Source organism: Oncorhynchus mykiss, chromosome 2 (genome assembly GCF_013265735.2).
Source record: "Oncorhynchus mykiss isolate Arlee chromosome 2, USDA_OmykA_1.1, whole genome shotgun sequence".
Classification (NCBI taxonomy): domain Eukaryota; kingdom Metazoa; phylum Chordata; class Actinopteri; order Salmoniformes; family Salmonidae; genus Oncorhynchus; species Oncorhynchus mykiss.
In genome coordinates, this window is record NC_048566.1 from 2,411,299 (window position 1) to 2,429,596 (window position 18,298).

Consider the following 18,298-nt stretch of genomic DNA (forward strand, 5'->3'; position numbering starts at 1 on the left):
CTCATTAAGGTGTCCAGTTGAACTCTCTCTCTCTCACTGCCTCATTAAGGTGTCCAGTTGAACTCTCTCTCTCTCTCACTGCCTCATTAAGGTGTCCAGTTGAACTCTCTCTCTCTCTCTCTCTCACTGCCTCATTAAGGTGTCCAGTTGAACTCTCTCTCTCTCTCTCTCTCTCACTGCCTCATTAAGGTGTCCAGTTGAACTCTCTCTCTCTCTCTCTCTCTCTCACTGCCTCATTAAGGTGTCCAGTTGAACTCTCTCTCTCTCTCTCACTGCCTCATTAAGGTGTCCAGTTGAACTCTCTCTCTCACTGCCTCATTAAGGTGTCCAGTTGAACTCTCTCTCTCTCTCTCACTGCCTCATTAAGGTGTCCAGTTGAACTCTCTCTCTCTCTCTCTCACTGCCTCATTAAGGTGTCCAGTTGAACTCTCTCTCTCTCTCTCACTGCCTCATTAAGGTGTCCAGTTGAACTCTCTCTCTCTCTGTCTCTCTCTCTCTCTCTCTCACTGCCTCATTAAGGTGTCCAGTTGAACTCTCTCTCTCTCTCTCTCTCTCTCTCTCTCTCTCTCACTGCCTCATTAAGGTGTCCAGTTGAACTCTCTCTCTCTCTCTCTCTCTCTCTCTCTCTCTCTCTCTCTCTCTCCCTCTCCCTCCCTCTCTCCAACGCTCTCTCTCTCTCTCTCTCTCTCTCTCTCTCTCTCTCTCTCCCTCTCCCTCCCTCTCTCCAACGCTCTCTTTCTCTCTCTCTCTCTCTCTCTCTCTCTCTCTCTCTCTCTCTCTCTCTCTCCCTCCCTCTCTCTCTGTTAGCGATACCTTCCCTAAACCTTCGGCTGGAAATAAAGCAGTGAGTCAAGGCAAGTTTAAGAAAAATCCCTCAGCAAGCATTCCTCCTTCCTCCATGGATGGCACATTTCTGTTCCCAGAACAGCTCAACATTCCCTCATTCTTTTTGTTTGTTTTCTCCAAAAGTGGTCTGACCTCACTGGGACAAGTTGGGTAGGTTGCGTTAGGGAATAGGGTGTCATGTGGGATGAACCCCTTGATTCACTCTAAAGCCCATGAAGAAGATACAACTTCTAAAGAACCCTGTTTGATACCTTCGACTGCTCCTCTCCCAGCTGTGCTGGGTATCTTTGTTGATAAAGCCACATGAGCCGGACGAAGTCTGCTAGAGATTTCACTCACTCTGCTATTTCAACTTTGGGAGATACGGAGTCGTTTTGATGATGGTTTGGTATTTTTTTTTCTCTCTAAAGAAAGCGGTCTATTTACCTCCAGATATCCCAGAGCGATTAGCAGAATGCCATTATTATCTGATCTCAATGTAAACTCTCTCCTTCCAGCAGCACTGGTCTAACAGAATGTTCTGGTCTACAGCCAAGAAAACATGCATTGGCAACGACACCCAGAGCGACTGGCGGTGCCCTGCTTTACACTTCACACAATCTCTTTCTATCACACACACACACACACACACAGCCGACAGCAGACAGCAGACAGCAGCCAACCAAAGTCTGGAGAATCATCTAATGGGATGGATCTCAGCGCAGACAGGCAGCGCCTATGGAGCTACAGTCTGTTGGCACACACACACTCACACACACACACACACACACACACACACACACACACACACACACACACACACGCACACGCACACACACACGCACACACACACACACACACACACACACACACACACACACACACACACACCTTTCTGGGCCACCCACTACTGAGCCTTTTCTCTGGCTCTCTCTCCCTCTCGCACACACACAGATGCACACACACACACGCACACACACACACACACACACACACACAGACACACACACATTCACACAGTGAGCCTCATCCACAGCGGGCGGAGAGAGAACAAGATCAGCATTCCCGGTCCTCGTCGCCCTAGCACCAACACACTTCCTGGTTTCACAGGCAGTAGGAAGCAGGCGAGACACCCAGGGAGCTTGTGTGTAACCGACTGGGGTGTGGAGTGAAGCCGACCTGGGTGTTAGTACTGTCTGTTAACCACATCCTGCTCTAGCTGCTCATACAGGAACCCCATACACGGATGACTGAACACGTTAACCTACTGACTGAATCACAACCCTCGTTGTCTAACTGATGACTGCACACATTAACCTACTGACTGAATCACAACCCTCGGTGACTGAACACATTAACCTACTGACTGAATCACAACCCTCATTGTCTAACTGATGACTGAACACATTAACTTACTGACTGAATCACAACCCTCGGTGACTGAACACATTAACCTACTGAATGAATCACAACCCTCGTTGTCTAACTGATGACTGAACACATTAACTTACTGACTGAATCACAACCCTCGGTGACTGAACACATTAACCTACTGACTGAATCCTAACCCTCGTTGTCTAACTGATGACTGAACACATTAACTTACTGACTGAATCCTAAACCTCGGTGACTGAACACATTAACCTACTGACTGAATCCTAACCCTCGATGACTGAACACATTAACCTACTGACTGAATCCTAACCCTCGATGACTGAACACATTAACCTACTGACTGAATCCTAACCCTCGGTGACTGAACACATTAACCTACTGACTGAATCCTAACCCTCGATGACTGAACACATTAACCTACTGACTGAATCCTAACCCTCGATGACTGAACACATTAACCTACTGACTGAATCATAACCCTCGTTGTCTAACTGATGACTGAACACATTAACCTACTGACTGAATCACAACCCTCGTTGTCTAACTGATGACTGAACACATTAACTTACTGACTGAATCACAACCCTCGGTGACTGAACACATTAACCTACTGACTGAATCCTAACCCTCGTTGTCTAACTGATGTCAACACATTAACCTACTGACTGAATCCTAACCCTCGTTGTCTAACTGATGTCAACACATTAACCTACTGACTGAATCCTAACCCTCGATGACTGAACACATTAACCTACTGACTGAATCCTAACCCTCGTTGTCTAACTGATGACTGAACACATTAACTTACTGACTGAATCCTAACCCTCAATGACTGAACACATTAACCTACTGACTGAATCCTAACCCTCGATGACTGAACACATTAACCTACTGACTGAATCCTAACCCTCGATGACTGAACACATTAACCTACTGACTGAATCCTAACCCTCGATGACTGAACACATTAACCTACTGACTGAATCCTAACCCTCGATGACTGAACACATTAACCTACTGACTGAATCATAACCCTCGTTGTCTAACTGATGACTGCACACATTAACCTACTGACTGAGAAACACAGGAGAAACATAGGAGAAACACAGGAGAAACAGGAGAAACACAGGAGAAACACAGGAGACGCTTGTAATGGCAAAATTGTAGTAGCAAAAGTCCATTCAATACAATTCCCTAGAAACAACGTGGGAATTGAAATTAGGACCACAGTTACATCTCCAGCCTCAAAGTCTTCAGAAAGAAACGTGTGAGTGTAAAAATGCTTCCGTACAGGATATCTGACTGGCATGCAGGATGCCTTTTGTCCACTAGGGGCAGAATACTCAAACCTGTTAACAGCTGGCATGCAGGATGCCTTTTGTCCAGTAGGGGCAGAATACTCAAACCTGTAACAGCTGGCATGCAGGATGCCTTTTGTCCACTAGGGGCAGAATACTCAAACCTGTTAACAGCTGGCATGTAGGATGCCTTTTGTCCACTAGGGGCAGAATACTCAAACCTGTAACAGCTGGCATGCAGGATGCCTTTTGCCCACTAGGGGCAGAATACGCAAACCTGTTAACAGCTGGCATGTAGGATGCCTTTTGTCCACTAGGGGCAGAATACTCAAACCTGTTAACAGCTGGCATGCAGGACGCCTTTTGTCCACTAGGGGCAGAATACTCAAACCTGTAACAGCTGGCATGCAGGATGCCTTTTGTCCACTAGGGGCAGAATACTCAAACCAGTAACAGCTGGCATGCAGGATGCCTTTTGTCCACTAGGGGCAGAATACTCAAACCAGTAACAGCTTGTAGTAGAGAAATGAAACGGTAACATTTTACATCTGGGCATGAATGACCTCATTGGCTCTTCTCGGGTTTGGCACATTAGTATGTTTCTGGGAGGTCACTGGGTACAAGTTTATGACAGTCTATAAACTGCCAGTCAGAGCTAAAGTACAAAAGTACACACACGCTGAAAAATATGATTTATTTAATTTGATTTATTTCATTTTTATTTAACTAGTCAAGTCAGTTAAAGAACAAATTCTTATTTACAATGACGGCCTACCAAAAGGCAAAAGGCCTCCTGCGGGAACGGAGACTGGGATTAAAAAAAAAATATATATATATATATATATATATATATATATATATATATATATATATATATATATATAGGACAAAACACACATCACGATAAGAGAGACACCACAACACTACATAAAGAGAGACCTCAGACAACAACATAGCATGGTAGCGGCTGATTGGGGGGGGCCATGTAGAACGGCACTAGCAGAGGGCTGGAGTTTACCACTAGATAACGGTTCATGGGGGGACCATGTAGAACGTCCCTAGCAGAGGGCTGGAGGTTGCCACTAGATAACGATTCAGCCACCAAGTCTGTCCGGCCAGAACAAGTCCGGGGTTGTCTTTACAGCCCATTTATTCCACATTTATACACTACCATTCAAAAAGTTTGGAGTTCTGAACGGTAGTGTGGGTTCACCAGTCCTCTGTGTTGACGGCTGCCAGAGGGCGAGAGGTTACCATGTAGAACGGTAGTGTGGGTTCACCAGTCCTCTGTGTTGACGGCTGCCAGAGGGCGAGAGGTTACCATGTAGAACGATAGCGTGGGTTCACCAGTCCTCTGTGTTGACGGCTGCCAGAGGGCGAGAGGTTACCATGTAGAACGGTAGCGTGGGTTCACCAGTCCTCTGTGTTGACGGCTGCCAGAGGGCGAGAGGTTACCATGTAGAACGGTAGCGTGGGTTCACCAGTCCTCTGTGTTGACGGCTGCCAGAGGGCGAGAGGTTACCATGTAGAACGATAGCGTGGGTTCACCAGTCCTCTGTGTTGACGGCTGCCAGAGGGCGAGAGGTTACCATGTAGAACGGTAGCGTGGGTTCACCAGTCCTCTGTGTTGACGGCTGCCAGAGGGCGAGAGGTTACCATGTAGAACGATAGCGAGGGTTCACCAGTCCTCTGTGTTGACGGCTGCCAGAGGGCGAGAGGTTACCATGTAGAACGGTAGCGTGGGTTCACCAGTCCTCTGTGTTGACGGCTGCCAGAGGGCGAGAGGTTACCATGTAGAACGGTAGCGTGGGTTCACCAGTCCTCTGTGTTGACGGCTGCCAGAGGGCGAGAGGTTACCATGTAGAACGGTAGTGTGGGTTCACCAGTCCTCTGTGTTGACGGCTGCCAGAGGGCAAGAGGTTACCATGTAGAACGGTAGCGTGGGTTCACCAGTCCTCTGTGTTGACGGCTGCCAGAGGGCGAGAGGTTACCATGTAGAACGGTAGTGTGGGTTCACCAGTCCTCTGTGTTGACGGCTGCCAGAGGGCGAGAGGTTACCATGTAGAACGGTAGTGTGGGTTCACCAGTCCTCTGTGTTGACGGCTGCCAGAGGGCGAGAGGTTACCATGTAGAACGGTAGTGTGGGTTCACCAGTCCTCTGTGTTGACGGCTGCCAGAGGGCGAGAGGTTACCATGTAGAACGGTAGTGTGGGTTCACCAGTCCTCTGTGTTGACGGCTGCCAGAGGGCGAGAGTGTAACATACGTGGTTCAACGGAAGGAACAGAAATAATTACTATGAGATCACATAGAAAACACAGACTAGACTGTGGAGATATACATGCTTCTATATAGTAGACCAGATTACATAGAAAACACTGTGGAGATGTACATGTTTCTATATAGTAGACCAGATTACGTAGAAAACATACAGGCCCATAGACTAGACTGTGGAGGTATACATGTTTCTATATAGTAGACCAGATTACATAGTATACACCATCTCTATCCTACTATGACTTGATATAATGGAAAAACCTAGAAATAGACTTCCAGGACAAAGAGCCAAATCCGGTTACGCATTGAACCGAAACATGACCGTGATGTAACCGAGGTCTGCGTATCTGCACGAGACCAGACCAACGTGGAATAGTGACTGACCAATGTGGAATAGTGACTAACCAACGTGGAATAGTGACTAACCAACGTGGAATAGTGACTGACCAATGTGGAATAGTGACTAACCAACGTGGAATAGTGACTAACCAACGTGGAATAGTGACGGACCAATGTGGAATAGTGACTGACCAACGTGGAATAGTGACTGACCAACGTGGAATAGTGACTGACCAACATGGAATAGTGACTGCGCCATGTGGAATAGTGACTGATCAACGTGGAATAGTGACAGATGAACGTGGAATAGTGACAGATGAACGTGGAATAGTGACAGATCAATGTGGAATAGTGACAAATCAACGTGGAATTGTGACTGATCAACGTGGAATAGAGACAGATCAATGTGGAAGAGTGACTGACCAACATGGAATAGTGACTGACCAACATGGAATAGTGACTGCGCCACAAGGAAAGGCTAAATGTACCACGTGCTACATAAGGCTACACACACGGTAGTGTTACGAAACCCAGAACTAGCCTTCTGGTATTGTTGCACTGGCTTTGTCTAGTGGGTCCTAGACCTACTTACTGTAACCCGAATCAATGTGTGTATTTATGTGAGAAATCAGCGTTTGAGGACTGTGTATGATGCACATGTTCCCAGGAGACAGCAACTTCCTGAGTCCAGGGCCAGCTCAGTCTTGACCTCTGGGTCGGCCAATCCAAGAGGACAATTATTAGTTCAGATGATGATGAAAAGGACAAATACCAAACTAAAGACTCCAAAACAAAGGAAAGGCCTCAAGTCCACTGAACAAACCCAGCAGTCCAACAAGTCCACTGAACAAACCCAGCAGTCCAACAAGTCCACTGAACAAACCCAGCAGTCCAACAAGTCCACTGAACAAACCCAGCAGTCCAACAAGTCCACTGAACAAACCCAGCAGTCCAACAAGTCCACTGAACAAACCCAGCAGTCCAACAAGTCCACTGAACAAACCCAGCAGTCCAACAAGTCCACTGAACAAACCCAGCAGTCCAACAAGTCCACTGAACAAACCCAGCAGTCCAACAAGTCCACTGAACAAACCCATCAGCCCAACAAGTCCACTGAACAAACCCAGCAGCCCAACAAGTCCACTAAACAAACCCAGCAGCCCAACAAGTCCACTGAACAAACCCAGCAGCCCAACAAGTCCACTGAACAAACCCAGCAGTCCAACAAGTCCACTGAACAAACACAGCAGTCCAACAAGTCCACTGAACAAACCCAGCAGCCCAACAAGTCCACTGAACAAACCCAGCAGTCCAACAAGTCCACTAAACAAACCCAGCAGCCCAACAAGTCCACTGAACAAACCCAGCAGCCCAACAAGTCCACTGAACAAACCCAGCAGCCCAACAAGTCCATTGAACAAACCCAGCAGTCCAACAAGTCCACTGAACAAACCCAGCAGTCCAACAAGTCCACTGAACAAACCCAGCAGTCCAACAAGTCCACTAAACAAACCCAGCAGCCCAACAAGTCCACTGAACAAACCCAGCAGCCCAACAAGTCCACTGAACAAACCCAGCAGCCCAACAAGTCCACTGAACAAACCCAGCAGTCCAACAAGTCCACTGAACAAACCCAGCAGTTCAACAAGTCCACTGAACAAACCCAGCAGCCCAACAAGTCCACTAAACAAACCCAGCAGCCCAACAAGTCCACTGAACAAACCCAGCAGCCCAACAAGTCCACTGAACAAACCCAGCAGTCCAACAAGTCCAATGAACAAACACAGCAGTCCAACAAGTCCACTGAACAAACCCAGCAGCCCAACAAGTCCACTGAACAAACCCAGCAGTCCAACAAGTCCACTAAACAAACCCAGCAGTCCAACAAGTCCACTGAACAAACCCAGCAGTCCAACAAGTCCACTAAACAAACCCAGCAGCCCAACAAGTCCACTGAACAAACCCAGCAGCCCAACAAGTCCACTAAACAAACCCAGCAGTCCAACAAGTCCACTGAACAAACCCAGCAGTCCAACAAGTCCACTGAACAAACCCAGAGAGAGAGAGAGAGAGGGGGGGGGGGGGGTGGGGGGAGAGAGAGAGAGCGGGGGAGAGAGAGAGGGGGGGGAAGAGAGAGAGAGAGAGAGAGGGGAGGGGGAGAGAGAGAGAGAGAGAGGGGGGGTGGGGAGAGTGGGGGTAGAGAGAGAGAGAGAGAGAGAGAGAGAGGGGCTCCGTGTCACTCTGTGCCACACACACAGGTCACTGTATCAACGAAACACAATGGTATTCTTTACACCTGTCAGTCTGCCACCACACCTACATGATGTATAATTTATCTCCTTTCATTATTCAAACCAGCACTGGTAGTGACAGCTATCGCCTTGCTGCGCTCTGTGTGTGTGTGTGTGTGTGTGTGTGTGTGTGTGTGTGTGTGTGTGTGTGTGTGTGTGTGTGTGTGTATGTGTGTGTGTGTGTGTGTGTGTGTGTGTGTGTGTGTGCGTTGCGCGTGGCAGCAGCAGCTTTAACAGAGTGCCTCCAGTATTTCACACAGCTCATTGACTTTGCAGTGTGACACATCACTGGCTGTTTTAACAGAGTGGTAGACAAGGAGAGGATCAGGCTCGCAAGGCAACGCTACAGATACATTAGAGATGCATGTCTGTCTGCTTCCTGTAAACTGGGGTCTGGGGATGGGCTCGTGGTGGTGGGAGAGGGGGGGGCGAGGCCGACACACCGTGAAGGACTAGGGGCCATCGGAGGTACTAGGTAACTCTATGGTAGGTAGTGTAGACTGGCCATAATGAGAGAAGGCAGGCATCACATGTCTGTCTGCTTCCTGTAAACTGGGGTCTGGGGATGGGCTCGTGGTGGTGGGAGAGGGGGGGGCGAGGCCGACACACCGTGAAGGACTAGGGGCCATCGGAGGTACTAGGTAACTCTATGGTAGGTAGTGTAGACTGGCCATAATGAGAGAAGGCAGGCATCACATGTCTGCTGTCCCCCCCCCCCCCCCTTGAAGAGTTAGACAAGGTGTCAGACCATCACAGAATTTCTACAGCACAATTCTAGCTACCTTTATCACAAATTCAATGAAAAGAGGATGTTTTAAAAAATCTAAACAGGGTATATCTGTCTCTCTGTGCCATTTGTTATTGTGTAGAAGGAATAACAACTTCTTAGATATTCAATGAAACCAAAACCTTGGCCCCAACATCAATACAGTCACTATCAAACAGGGTTGGGGTCAATTCCATTTTCATTTCCAGTCCATTCAGAAATAAAACCAAATTCCAATTGAAAAGCATTGAAGAGAATTGACATGTTAAGTGTAGTTCCTGAATTGACTGGATTGAAATGGAATTTGACCTCGACCCTGCTATCAAACCTTAAAACCAGGCTAACAACATTAATGAGGTTTGTGAGTGTTCCAGGGTAACCAAGTGTTGTAATGATGTCATGAGTGTTCCAGGGTAACCAAGTGTTGTAATGATGTTATGAGTGTTCCAGTGTAACCCAGTGTTGTAATGATGTCGTGAGTGTTCCAGGGTAACCCAGTGTTGTAATGATGTCGTGAGTGTTCCAGGGTAACCTAGTGTTGTAATGATGTCATGAGTGTTCCAGGGTAACCCAGTGTTGTAATGATGTCATGAGTGTTCCAGGGTAACCTAGTGTTGTAATGATGTCATGAGTGTTCCAGGGTAACCAAGTGTTGTAATGATGTTTGTGAGTGTTCCAGGGTAACCCAGTGTTGTAATGATGTCATGAGTGTTCCAGGATAACCCAGTGTTGTAATGATGTTATGAGTGTTCCAGTGTAACCCAGTGTTGTAATGATGTCATGAGTGTTCCAGGGTAACCCAGTGTTGTAATGATGTCATGAGTGTTCCAGGGTAACCCAGTGTTGTAATGATGTCATGAGTGTTCCAGGCTAACCCAGTGTTGTAATGATGCCATTAGTGTTCCAGGGTAACCCAGTGTTGTAATGGTGTCATGAGTGTTCCAGGGTAACCCAGTGTTGTAATGATGTCATGAGTGTTCCAGGGTAACCCAGTGTTGTAATGATGTCATGAGTGTTCCAGGGTAACCCAGTGTTGTAATGATGTCGTGAGTGTTCCAGGGTAACCAAGTGTTGTAATGATGTCATGAGTGTTCCAGGGTAACCCAGTGTTGTAATGATGTCATGAGTGTTCCAGGGTAACCCAGTGTTGTAATGATGTCGTGAGTGTTCCAGGGTAACCTAGTGTTGTAATGATGTCATGAGTGTTCCAGGGTAACCCAGTGTTGTAATGATGTCATGAGTGTTCCAGGGTAACCTAGTGTTGTAATGATGTCATGAGTGTTCCAGGGTAACCCAGTGTTGTAATGATGTCATGAGTGTTCCAGGGTAACCAAGTGTTGTAATGATGTTTGTGAGTGTTCCAGGGTAACCCAGTGTTGTAATGATGTCATGAGTGTTCCAGGGTAACCCAGTGTTGTGATGATGTTGTGAGTGTTCCAGGGTAACCCAGTGTTGTAATGATGTCGTGAGTGTTCCAGGGTAACCCAGTGTTGTAATGATGTCGTGAGTGTTCCAGGCTAACCCAGTGTTGTAATGATGTCATGAGTGTTCCAGGGTAACCCAGTGTTGTAATGATGTTATGAGTGTTCCAGTGTAACCCAGTGTTGTAATGATGTCATGAGTGTTCCAGGGTAACCCAGTGTTGTAATGATGTCATGAGTGTTCCAGGGTAACCCAGTGTTGTAATGACCATCAGCTACTGATACAGTGATACAGACCATCAGCTACTGATACAGACCATCAGCTACTGATACAGACCATTAGCTACTGATAGAGACCATCAGCTACTGATACAGAACATCAGCTACTGATACAGACCATCAGCTACTGGTACAGACCATCAGCTACTGATACAGCCCATCAGCTACTAATAGAGACCATCAGCTACTGATACAGACCATCAGCTACTGATACAGTGATACAGACCATCAGTTACTGATACAAACCATCAGCAACTGATACAGACCATCAGCTACTGATACAGACCATCGGCTACTGATACAGACCATCAGCTACTGATACAGACCATCAGCTACTGATACAGACCATTAACTACTGATACAGACCATCAGATACTGATACAGACCATCAGCTACTGATACAGACCATTAGCTACTGATAGAGACCATCAGCTACTGATACAGAACATCAGCTACTGATACAGACCATCAGCTACTGGTACAGACCATCAGCTACTGATACAGCCCATCAGCTACTAATAGAGACCATCAGCTACTGATACAGACCATCAGCTACTGATACAGTGATACAGACCATCAGTTACTGATACAAACCATCAGCAACTGATACAGACCATCAGCTACTGATACAGACCATCGGCTACTGATACAGACCATCAGCTACTGATACAGACCATCAGCTACTGATACAGACCATCAGCTCCTGATACAGACCATCAGCTACTGATACAGACCATCAGCTACTGATACAGACCATCAACTACTGATACAGACAATTAACTACTGATATAGACCATTAGATACTGATACAGACCATCAGCTACTGGTACAGACCATCAGCTCTTGATACAGACCATCAGCTACTGATACAGACAATCAGCTACTGATACAGACCATCAGCTACTGATACAAACCATCAGCTACTGATACAAACCATCAGCTACTGATACAGACCATCAGCTACTGATACAAACCATCAGCTACTGATACAAACCATCAGCTACTGATACAGACCATCGGTTACTGATACAAATTTACAGTAGCCTAACAGTAGGCATACGATTATGTTGCATGTATGTTTGATGCTTTAAACATTAATTAAATATTAAGTCTGTAGTAATGATGTAAGGTGAAGGGCTGCATTTGTCACGACTTCCACTGAAGTTTGTCCCTCTCCTTGTTCGGCGGTCGTCGTCACCGGTCTTCTAGCCAGCCATTTTCCATTTGTTTTGTCTTGTTTTCCCACACAACTGGTTCACATTCCCTCATCAGACTAAATGTATATTACCCTCTGTTTCCCCCCATGTCTGTGTGTGGAATTGTTCTTTGTGTAGGGTGTTATGCTACAGGCTGTCTTGCGCTAGGTTTGTTTATAACCTAGGTTTGTTTGTTTTGTTTAATCCGGTTCATGTTACCGTGGTTGTGCTTTGTGCTGCCTCACCTGTGCCTTTTGGGCCAGGGTATATATTAAAGTTCTCCTCTTATCACCCATCTCTGCTCTCCTGTGCCTTTGGGCCAGGGTATATATTAAAGTTATCCTGTTACCACCCATCTCTGCTCTCCTACGCCTGACTTCCCGTCAACCAGTCACTCACCCCGTTCCAGAATGAGTGTTTAGAAACTAAAACATTGTGTCCTGGACATTCTAATTTAAAGTATGCTATACTTTCATTCAAACGTATTTCTTGGCGAAATGTCAAATTCAAAGTTTACGGCATGGTCTCCCAATAATACCATAGTCAAACCATGCCAACTGAATGCCAACATTGGACATTCCTAACCCAGCTGTTACTACAGTGAAGCAGGAGCCAGAAGGCTACATGAATTCCCCATAGTGTTTGTCTCCAGTGCTGTAGCGTGTAGTTAAGGTTGACTATTTATCCATGTGCAGACGAGAGCTTGCATGATTCCTGATCTTAGTGCTTAGACCAAGTCATTACATTGTTACTTTTGCCTTTAAAAAAAAAAAACACTGGTTAGTTTGTAAAAAAAAAACTAAATAACTAAACAACTCCATTTCGAAATGTCAATGACATAATATTATATTTTGTGCTAACTAAAATGCATTACAGTCTCTTGAGTGAGATAAAAAAAAATTGCATACCACTATGGCTTCGGCAGTGCATGGTCGAACAAACCAAGTCTCGGGCCCTGCAAAGGCCCATCTCTTGGCACCGGAGATACATTTTTACAGTTTTCAAGCTCATTTCCTGCAGTTCTACACTTTTTGTCATGGGGCAGAGAGATGTGTTGTTGCAGCTTTAAAGATAATATCCTGTAATTCTACACATTTTTCCAGGAGGCCGAGAGAAAACGTTTAAGTTTTAAAGCCTCAATTACAGTGCATTTATGTATTTTTTTTAAACAACATAAAAATAAACATTGTATTGTATTACACACGTTAAACTTATTCCACAGACCCCTTGGCCAAAAATAATTGAATCTTATTAGTAACATTCATAAAAAAAAAAAAAGTAATTTAGTTTTAGTTTCGAGGGGGGGGGGGGGGGGATCTGTCAGTTTACCCCCTGCAGTACCTCAGACCCCACTTTGAGAACTTCCTGTCCAATGGGACCATTTCCTGTTTCAGGTTATTTACTCCACTTTAAACATAAATTGTATTTAATATTGGGGGATGATACTATTATGTATGTAACAACCCCGACTGCTGACCTGGTTGTGACAAGGCTGCAGCCCCATGTTGTAGTTTCTACAAAACTCCTACTTAATACGGTCAAAACTAAATGTAATGTTGTTTTCAATTTTTTGGGGGTAAGATTGTCTCAGATGGATTACATCTTTACCTATCGGATGGTTCTATAACGGAACGAATCCCTGCGTACAAAATACCTTGGTATTTGGATCGACAATGATTTATCGTTTAAAAAACATACGACTGAGATTGTTGAGAAACTAAGATTTAAAGTGGGCTATTTTTTTTAAATGGAAACTGATCTCGTCTCTCTAGTCAACAGGAAGTAGATTGTCCAGTCAATCTGTCTACCTGTTATTGATTATGGTGATTATATGTATCAATCTTTCTACCTGTTATTGATGATGGTGATTATATGTATCAATCATTCTACCTGTTATTGATTATGGTGATTATATTTATCAATCTGTCTACCTGTTATTGATTATAGTGATTATATGTATCAATCTGTCTACCTGTTATTGATTATGGTGATTCTATGTATCAATCTGTCTACCTGTTATTGATTATGGTGATTCTATGTATCAATCTTTTTACCTGTTATTGATTATGGTGATTCTATGTATCAATCTTTTTACCTGTTATTGATTATGGCGATTCTATGTATCAATCTGTCTACCTGTTATTGATTATGGTGATTCTATTTATCAATCTGTCTACCTGTTATTGATTATGGTGATTCTATGTATCAATCTGTCTACCTGTTATTGATTATGGTGATTCTATGTATCAATCTGTCTACCTGTTATTGATGATGGTGATTCTATGTATCAATCTGTCTACCTGTTATTGATTATGGTGATTCTATGTATCAATCTGTCTACCTGTTATTGATTATGGTGATTCTATGTATCAATCTGTCTACCTGTTATTGATGATGGTGATTATATTAGTGTAGCTGCCTCTACTCTTAAACCCCCTGGACACTGTACTTCATAGCACCTTGCGTTTTATCACAGGAGACAGTGACTCATCACTGCATCCTTTACCAAAAGGTTGGCTGGTCCTCTTTGAAGTCATGTAGATCACCTCACTGCTTTTCCTGTGTTGTTGTGTATAACAACATGTATTGTATTGTGTTTATGAATGTGTAGTTTAATGTGGGTTTTTATTTTATTTTTTGATGTGTATTTTGGTGCTTTTACAGGGCTCCTCTGGAATATAGAGACCTTCTGCTCAGCACTGACTCCATGTCTAAATAAAGAGACCTTGGTTTCAGCACTGACTCCCTGTCTAAATAAAGAGACATTGGTTTCAGCATTGACTCCCTGTCTAAATAAAGAGACATTGGTTTCAGCACTGACTCCCTGTCTAAATAAAGAGACCTTGGTCTCAGCACTGACTCCCTGTCTAAATAAAGAGACCTTGGTCTCAGCATTGACTCCCTGTCTAAATAAAGAGACATTGGTTTCAGCACTGACTCCCTGTCTAAATAAAGAGACCTTGGTCTCAGCACTGACTCCCTGTCTAAATAAAGAGACCTTGGTCTCAGCACTGACTCCCTGTCTAAATAAAGAGACCTTGGTCTCATCATTGACTCCCTGTCTAAATAAAGACACCTTGGTCCCAGCATTGACTCCCTGTCTAAATAAAGAGACCTTGGTCCCAGCATTGACTCCCTGTCTAAATAAAGACACCTTGGTCTCAGCATTGACTCCCTGTCTAAATAAAGAGACCTTGGTCTCAGCATTGACTCTCTGTCTAAATAAAGAGACCTTGGTTTCAGCATTGACTCCCTGTCTAAATAAAGACACCTTGGTCTCAGCACTGACTCCCTGTCTAAATAAAGACACCTTGGTCTCAGCATTGACTCCCTGTCTAAATAAAGAGACCTTGGTCTCAGCACTGACTCCCTGTCTAAATAAAGAGACCTTGGTCTCAGCATTGACTCCCTGTCTAAATAAAGACACCTTGGTCTCAGCATTGACTCCCTGTCTAAATAAAGAGACCTTGGTCTCAGCATTGACTCTCTGTCTAAATAAAGAGACCTTGGTTTCAGCATTGACTCCCTGTCTAAATAAAGACACCTTGGTCTCAGCACTGACTCCCTGTCTAAATAAAGAGACCTTGGTCTCAGCACTGACTCCCTGTCTAAATAAAGAGACCTTGGTCTCAGCACTGACTCCCTGTCTAAATAAAGAGACCTTGGTCTCAGCACTGACTCCCTGTCTAAATAAAGACACCTTGGTCTCAGCACTGACTCCCTGTCTAAATAAAGAGACCTTGGTCTCAGCACTGACTCCCTGTCTAAATAAAGAGACCTTGGTCTCAGCACTGACTCCCTGTCTAAATAAAGAGACCTTGGTCTCAGCACTGACTCCCTGTCTAAATAAAGAGACCTTGGTTTCAGCATCGACTCCCTGTCTAAATAAAGACACATTGGTCTCAGCATTGACTCCTTCTCTAAATAATGGTTAAATAGAATATAACAAATAATGGGGTTGTCTGGTTGTGTATAGACAATGTGCTCTGTTGCTTTAGCTCTCAGGTATTAGAGTCTTTCTGCAGCTTGGCAGTGTTGGGCAGTTCTGCCCGAGTATCCCAGGTTGCTACAGTCTTTCTGCAGCTTGGCAGTGTTGGGCCGTTCTTCCCGAGTATCCCAGGTTGCTACAGTCTTTCTGCAGCTTGGCAGTGTTGGGCCGTTCTGCCCGAGTATCCCAGGTTGCTACAGTCTTTCTGCAGCTTGGCAGTGTTGGGCCGTTCTGCCCGAGTATCCCAGGTTGCTACAGTCTTTCTGCAGCTTGGCAGTGTTGGGTCGTTCTGCCCATGTATCCTAGGTTGCTACAGTCTTTCTGCAGCTTGGCAGTGTTGGGCCGTTCTGCCCGAGTATCCCAGGTTGCTACAGTCTTTCTGCAGCTTGGCAGTGTTGGGCCGTTCTGCCCGAGTATCCCAGGTTGCTACAGTCTTTCTGCAGCTTGGCAGTGTTGGGCCGTTCTGCCCGAGTATCCCAGGTTGCTACAGTCTTTCTGCAGCTTGGCAGTGTTGGGCCGTTCTGCCCATGTATCCCAGGTTGCTACAGTCTTTCTGCAGCTTGGCAGTGTTGGACCGTTCTGCCCGAGTATCCCAGGTTGCTACAGTCTTTCTGCAGCTTGGCAGTGTTGGGTCGTTCTGCCCTTGTATCCCAGGTTGCTACAGTCTTTCTGCAGCTTGGCAGTGTTGGGTCGTTCTGCCCTTGTATCCCAGGTTGCTACGGTCTTTCTGCAGCTTGGCAGTGTTGGGCCGTTCTGCCCGAGTATCCCAGGTTGCTACAGTCTTTCTGCAGCTAATTTTTGCCCTGTCTTTTTTTTTGTCAACTCAAAATCTTTTGAACTATGGCCTACAATCGTTTTTGTCTTGAAATCCTGGACTGTAAATGTGTAAATATCATCATCGCCATCATCATCATCATCATCGTCGTCGTTGTCCTCGTCGTCATCACCGTGGGCCTACAACACCGTAGGTAAATATCACGCTAGTCCGTCTGCTGTCCAACTGTCCCAACAGAGATGTTCGGGAATAAGGCCTGTTTGAGGGAACACAGTTGGACAGCAGCATTCTTTAATCCATTCATTTACTGCAGTGGGCTAAATCAGGGTCACACAGAGTGCTTCTGGGTAGTCTGACACAGAGTGGTTCTGGGTAGTCTGACACAGAGTGGTTCTGGGTAGTCTGACACAGAGTGGTTCTGGGTAGTCTGACACAGAGTGGTTCTGGGTAGTCTGACACAGAGTGGTTCTGGGTAGTCTGACACAGAGTGGTTCTGGGTAGTCTGACACAGAGTGGTTCTGGGTAGTCTGACACAGAGTGCTTCTGGGTAGTCTTAAACAAATCTACTTTGAAACAAAGGTATACACCTCACACACATGGTTATGGACTTTTTTTTTAAAAAGACACCTGCACCATATCAGATACAGAGTTGAAATGTATTTAATTTTCATCCCAATATTACACTTTATATACATCACAGAAGACTGAAATATAACACAACTGTTTGACATACAAACATCTGATGATTTTTGGCAGGTTTAAAAATAATAATGTTTATTAATGTTGAAATGATAATAAATGTGAATACCATTCCACCCATGAGGCTGCCAGGTCATTTGACTGCAGGAAAGGGCTACGAAGCATATTCATCAATCAAATAAATCCATTTTTTAAAAACTGTATCCTGGAGAATTAGTGATTTGATTACCTTTTACAGAAAAACATTTCTTGAGATTATCTTTCGGGGAAAAAAATGAGTCTAACAATGAGTCAGACCCCTTATGAGTCTAACAATGAGTCAGACCCCTTATGAGTATAACAATGAGTCAGAGCCCTTATGAGTCTAACAATGAGTCAGACCCCTTATGAGTCTAACAATGAGTCAGAGCCCTTATGAGTCTAACAATGAGTCAGACCCCTTATGAGTCTAACAATGAGTCAGACCCTTTATGAGTCTAACAATGAGTCAGAGCCCTTATGAGTCTAACAATGAGTCAGACCCTTTATGAGTCTAACAATGAGTCAGACCCCTTATGAGTCTAACAATGAGTCAGACCCTTTATGAGTCTAACAATGAGTCAGACGCTTTATGAGTCTAACAATGAGTCAAACCCCTTATGAGTCTAACAATGAGTCAGAGCCCTTATGAGTCTAACAATGAGTCAGAGCCCTTATGAGTCTAACAATGAGTCAGAGCCCTTATGAGTCTAACAATGAGTCAGAGCCCTTA

General features: G+C 45.0%; 1 protein-coding gene across 1 annotated transcript; it reads left to right on the forward strand.

Annotated features, from left to right (window-relative positions):
* Window positions 1-6,887: 6,887 nt before the first annotated feature.
* Window positions 6,888-9,323, forward strand: LOC118944030 (adenylate cyclase, terminal-differentiation specific-like). The gene is made up of 2 exons (XM_036961507.1): window positions 6,888-8,170; window positions 9,293-9,323. The coding sequence occupies exons 1-2, from the start codon at window positions 6,888-6,890 to the stop codon at window positions 9,321-9,323; spliced, it is 1,314 nt and encodes a 437-aa protein (XP_036817402.1).
* Window positions 9,324-18,298: the final 8,975 nt, after the last annotated feature.

What these genes read in the sequence shown, in the direction of transcription:
- LOC118944030 (XM_036961507.1), top strand. Translation starts at nt 6,888, where the DNA reads ATGAAAAGGACAAATACCAAACTAAAGACTCCAAAACAAAGGAAAGGC. An exon ending in CAAACCCAGCAGTCCAACAA is followed by an intron (nt 8,171 to 9,292) that starts GTCCACTGAACA and finishes GTTATTGTGTAG; the next exon opens with AAGGAATAACAACTTCTTAG.